General features: G+C 56.5%; 1 protein-coding gene across 8 annotated transcripts in view; it reads right to left on the reverse strand.

Annotated features, from left to right (window-relative positions):
- TOM1L2 (target of myb1 like 2 membrane trafficking protein) overlaps positions 1 to 5482 on the reverse strand; it is an 82937-nt gene extending 77455 nt beyond the window's left edge. For 7 of the 8 annotated variants that reach the window (XM_067717526.1, XM_067717525.1, XM_067717524.1 and 4 more), the window contains exon 1: positions 5332 to 5482. In XM_067717526.1, the coding sequence (XP_067573627.1) occupies positions 5332 to 5383 (52 nt within the window). In that variant the 5' untranslated portion in view covers positions 5384 to 5482. The remainder of the gene's footprint in view (positions 1 to 5331) is intronic. The other variant, XM_067717527.1, reaches the window with a different exon arrangement.
- Positions 5483 to 5904: the final 422 nt, after the last annotated feature.

The raw sequence follows: 5904 nt of genomic DNA on the forward strand, positions 1-5904 counted from the left end.
TAGAAAGGAACGTTTGGAGTGAGTAACTGTGCAGAGCAGACTGTACCACGTGCTGTGAAGGTCACGGGGAAACAGAAGGTACACATCCTGCCCTGAGGAAGATAAGGCAATAAACAGGACAGGACGCAAGACAAACAACAGGAAACAGCACGGCAGGAGGAGGCAAGAGTATGTTAGCTGTGCTGGGGACCCACACACGTTCTCTCCGCTAGTCTTCACAAACCCTGGAGGGTGAGGGCAGAGCCAAGTGAATGCCTCGGATAACACACACGGTGAGTTCAGAGAAGAGACAGCACCACAAACAGGCTGGTCTAGGAAGGCTGCCTGGAGGAGGAGGCAAGTGCTGACAGCCAGGACTGGATGGAGGAGATCGGAAATTCTTCTAGGTCAGGAGGGTTGGAGGGAGCACTGAAATACGCACCAAGTCTGAGGCTGGTTTTTAGCAGGCCCTTCTCCTGGCCATAACAAGCTGAGTCACCAAAAAAAAGTCTGAACGTTCTTTCTTTCTTTTCAGACTAGTAGGTTAGCCTAAAAATTCTGAGTGACTTATCTGCTAGGTCAAGAGCAACAGTGCTTAACCGATGCCCCTCTGGGCACCGTGTTTATACCCCCTTCATCAGCTGACATCCACCCCACAAAAAAGCAGGCGTACCGCCCAGAAATATGCTAAGAGCACTTACACAACACTGCATCTCCAAGGCTTGAGAAAATAGAGGGTCAAATACACAAGCACTCTACTATTTTACTTATTCTGTGAAATGAGAAGAGTCTCAAAGAGTTTGTAAGAAAGCACAGGATGGTGATTTTTCCCCCTTTGCATTTGCGTGTATGTTTCAAGCTTTCTACACGGGTCTGCACTGTTTCTTAACAGCACAGTTCTATGGGGCCTGTTCACAGCCCCATAGCGCCCCCTAAGCAGGGCAGCCCTCCCGCCAAGCCCTACGAGCCATCCTCTCAGCTCCTGTCCTCCTGAGCGGGAAGCAGGGGGGCAGGGAGCGGGCCGGCGCTCTATAACCATCCAGGCAGTTAAGAACAGATGCTCTCAGAACCCCACACTTCTTCCCGTGCTCCGTCCACCCACCTCAGCACCCCTCATCTCTACTGGGGGCTTCCAGGAAGGGCCCAACCCCGGACCTCGGGGAACTGGCACGGCATGTGCTGATTCCCCCATCGGACCCCTGCTCTGCACACACGGGGGCTCTGATGGTCAGAGAGGAATGGCCTTCTGGGGGCTGCCAAGGGGAAATGTCCCCGGCTCTGTAATGACAGCTGTGCCACTCCCCTCCCTACAAATCACCCATGGCTCCCCAGTGCCACCAATGAAAGAGGCCAAACCACGCGGCCTACATTCGAAGCCTCGTCAGTCAGGCCTGATGTCTGTCCACCTGGCCCCCCACCGCTCCCCAGGCTGGCGTTACTACCACCCCTCCACACCCAGCCTTCGCTCAGAGCGCCCTCCGAGCCTCCTCTCCTCTCCTACGTGAGCCGAATCCCACCCCCTGAGGGCTGGGTTCCTCCTGCCCCCGAGGTGCCCCTCCTCACCTGCCCCCCAGGGCAGCAGCTCCAGAGCCAGAATGCTGGTACGCTGGGTTGCAACTCCAGCTCCCTCGCTACTAGCTGTGTGACCCTCTCACTGCCTCCGGGTCCCTGTCCGCAAAGTGGAAATAATAACAGTACCTCACTCACAGTGTTGTTCTAAGAATTAAAGGACTGCAAGATACACAAAGCACCTACTGCAGTCTCCGGCACACGGTAACACAGTACGCAATTTTAAAAAAGCAAAACCTTTAACTAGGGACTTCCCTGGTGGCGCAGTGGTTAAGAATCTGCCTGCCAATGCAGGGGACACGGGTTCGGTCGCTGGTCCAGGAAGATCCCACATGCCGCGGAGCAACTAAGCCCGCGCACCACAACTACTGAGTCTACGTTCTAGAGCCCGCGAGCCACAACTACTGAAGCCCGCGCGCAACAACTAGCGAAGCCCATGCGCCAAGAGCCCGTGCTCCGCAACAAGAGAAGCCACTGCAATGAGAAGCCCACGCACTGCAACAAAGAGTAGCCCCCGCTCGCTGCAGCTAGAGAAAGCCCACGTGCAGCAATGAAGACCCAACGCAGCCAAAAATAATAAATAAATGAAATAAAATTTTTTAAAAAAACAAAAAACCTTTAACTGTTATTACTGCTGCTGGAGGTGACCCCTCTGTCCTCCATTACCTTACTTTGTTTATCTGTCCAATCTTGTGCCAACGCTTTCTGTCTTACCTGATTTAGGTCCCTGTCTTAGCTCCTTTACTGGACTGAACGTCCTGGTAAGCGTTTCGCTTGGTATACAAGAGAGGCGATACAGAGCCCCTGAATGCATGAAGCTCCAGGAGGCAGTTCAGACCCCACATCACCCAATCCACGGGCACAAGCCCTGCAGCAGAGAAGCGCTGGTCCTCCCGCTACCAGCCTGCCCCCAATACTCTGGGTGCAATTAACGAACTACTCACCAATCTTTTCATCTAAATGAATCCAAACTTCACTCCTGGAAAACGACGATCTGAAAACGTTTTCCGGCCAACACAAGGAGAACCGTGCACGTCTGCAGAGCACCATAGACCTGGCTCGGGGACTCCGCATATGCGACAGCCATTAGGACAGGACCATTTGAAACTTGTTTCAGAGGAGAGAGTCGGACGGCACGAGGAAGCACTCCGCCTTCTTCCACGCTTCTCGGCCCTCACACTGCGGCCCGTCCTAGCTCTGACCCGTGCCCTCCACTTGCGAGCCACCTTCCAGGACCACGGGCAGCGTGGATGCAGGGAAGGCACATAACCACATCAGATGGAGCTTAGCTGCCGCCTTGCGACGGGCAGACCATGCGTTTGACCGAACAAGGCCAGGGAGCTCGAGTGAGGCCAGGCACGAGGCGGGGTAATCGCGGCTCTACGGACCCCTGGACGGTGAGCCTGAGGCTCTGCAGCTCAGGACACCTTGGTGGGTGCGTTACCGCTACAGAAGGGCCCCTCCGAGCAGCTTTTTAATATCTGTATCCTGGGGCCTGGTACCCAATACGCACTCAAAACGCCTGCTGAAATGGACTGAGGGAATGGTTTAGGGAGAAGCCGCAGCGGCTGCTGAGTAAGGAAAATGAGGTCCAGAGAGACTAACAGTTGTGGTCAGCTACAGAATGTGGCCTTTGATGCCACCCACCCAGGACAGGGCTCCATCCTGGGCCCAAACCCAACTTGCCCCTGTTCCCCACAGCCACCTCTGCTCCACGCGGACTGGGGACCGCTGAGGTGCGCACGCCCCCTGCCCGCCTCCTCCACCTGTCCCCAGGCACAGGGGGCCTCTTCTCTGCCGGTGCAGTTCCCACCCATCCTCACCAACGGCCCTCTGACTCCAAGACGCCAGGCGCAGGCTGCAGCTCCTCTGGGCGCAGTGGCGTCCTGACAGCACTCACGGTGCCCACGAGCACCGGCACTGCGTGGCCTCCTGTCGGTCGACATTGTCCCACGCATCTCTGTTCCCTCTCCTGACCCCCTCAACCCCTTGAGCACCGGGACGGCTATGAAATCCCAGCTCCCTCTGACTGGCTGAGCCATCCTTCCACCTCGCTGAGCCTCAGTTTCCTCATCTCTAAAGTGGGAAGGACAATAAAGCTTACTTCGCAGCGCAGCCGTAAGGAGCAAGTGATGGCTGTGGAACTGCTTCGCGTGAGGTATACCTCTGCTCGTGATCACTAGCTTTGTCGCTGTTGTTTTATTTCTGCACCCCCTCCCTCCCACCAACCCCCTAGCACATACTTTTAAAAGAACACTAACAGCACTAAATGCCGTGAGAGTCGCTTTTACACCGTCACAACAGCACAGAAGACACGTTAGATACTCACTCTGGCCTCTAGTCATTTATCTGAACTGAGCTGTGAAATTACTGAGGTCTGGCCTGCTGGCCAACTGGCAATGAGGAGGCTCCATCCTCTTCATGGTCAAGTGTTTTGTCCACGGGACGGTGGACGCGGGGCCTGATCACAGATGGGCCCGCTGTCCCACACAGCCTCTCCAGTGTGGGGATGAATCAATCTCCGCCCCCCACCAAGCAAACTAAGGCTCAGAAGGGCCGCACAATTTTCTCGGGTCCCACAGTTGAATCGGGCGAAGCAAAATTCAACTCAGGTCTTCCTGAGAGAAGCATCATGCTCTTTCCCCTTGCTATACACCTGTACATCCCTTACGTTTGTATGTTTTAAAGTCCCCTTTAACTTATACCCCTCATCAACTACCTTGGCATTTCAAAGGTAGTAACAGAGTCTCCTACTGTAAAGCAGACAGAAAAGAAAAAGAAAAAAAAATTCCCCAAGTTTACTGGCTCCCTCTCATAGCTGACTGGAATTCAATACCCAACTGAGAAATGAGTTTCTGGAACATGGATGCAGTGAAAGAGCAGCTGAGGAAGAAGAACGGGGGTGGGAGCCTCGAGAAAGGTGGGGAAACACTCTCCAGGGCCCATCACCCCTCATCAGAGACGCACATCACAGAGAAAAGAAAGGCTCCCAAATAACTGCCAGTTAGCCAACGCGAGAGGCCTCAATAATTCCACAGGCCCCACTAAAGGCTGAAAAGTAAGCTGGACGTTTATAAGTAAAGCAGGAACTAAACAAATCACTACAGCCTAATCCAGCCAGGCCCATAAGGACTCCAAAGGTCCGTGCTCATGAAAGACCTTTCACCAGTCCTTCCACCAACCAGGAGGAACCCAGTTTTAAAAGAAACCAATCAACATTCTAGACTGATCACACTTGGCATGAGCGCCCACCTTGGGTGAAAAGGCACGTTGCTTTTTCAGTAAGGAAATTCCATAGGGCGGGCCCTCTGGTGGTCCTTCACCTGCACCTCGGGCTTTCCGAGCCCCCCACAGGATTAGAACTGCCGAGTAACCCTCTATCTGCCACCGAAGGGTTCACCGCTGGCAGACTCAAGAGCGCAGGGGAGCGACAGTCACCGTGCAGACAGCAGCACCACGGACATCAGGACCCCCGCCTGTGACAGACGGAACTCCAGACCCGACAGGGCAGCGACTCGCACAAGGTCACGGGGAGAGTCGGCGGCAAGGCTCCCCGGCCGGGGCTCCGGTCGTTAGCCGGCACGGCCGCCCCCGCCCCCGATAGCCTCCCCAGGAGCGCGCCCGGCCTCCCGCTCCCCGCCGAGGGCGGCTCCGCCGGGCGGGCCCAGGGCAGGGAGCCCGCTGGGAAAGCGGCGGCCGGGCCGGGGCGGAGGACTGGGCCCCGCAGCGCAGGGACGCGCGGAGCACCGCCCAGGCCTCGGGGCGCCGCCGTGGGGGCCTTACCGAGGCACTGCCCCACCGGCGTGCTGAACGGGTTCCCCAGGAGGAACTCCATCTTGGGCGGACGGCTCGGTAGCAGCCCGCGCGCGTCAGCCGCCGGGTCTCCGCGTCCCCAGCGGCGTTCCCTGCCTGACTGACACTTGCCTCGGCCCCACCCTCGGGAACGCCGGTGCCTGCCCCTGGCCCCGCCCCTCCGGCGTCTATTGGGCGATGGCTGCCATGCCCTCTTCCGATTGGCCCCTACAGCTCCTTCCGCGAAGTCACGCCCATCCCGCGGCGTCCGATTGGGCGGGGCGGTGACCTAGGTCACAGGAATCTCCGTCACCTCCCCTGGCCCGTCTCCCAACGCGAGTCTGTGTATTTTGATTCATTTATGTATTGGTCAATCCAGGGAGTCCTTAATATTATTGGACAAGAGTCGAGTCAGTCACTCAAGGGGGGGGCAGGGCGGAGCTAGTAAGTTCCTCTCCCTTAGAAAGTGCTGATTGGACAAGCATTTGTTTTCCCTACGGCTAGTTGGTTCTGGGAGGCTTTCCCCGCCTAGAAATGTGATCACGTGGTCGTCAACTTTAACCC

The sequence above is a fragment of the Pseudorca crassidens genome, chromosome 19 (genome assembly GCF_039906515.1).
Source record: "Pseudorca crassidens isolate mPseCra1 chromosome 19, mPseCra1.hap1, whole genome shotgun sequence".
Taxonomy (NCBI): Eukaryota; Metazoa; Chordata; class Mammalia; order Artiodactyla; family Delphinidae; genus Pseudorca; species Pseudorca crassidens.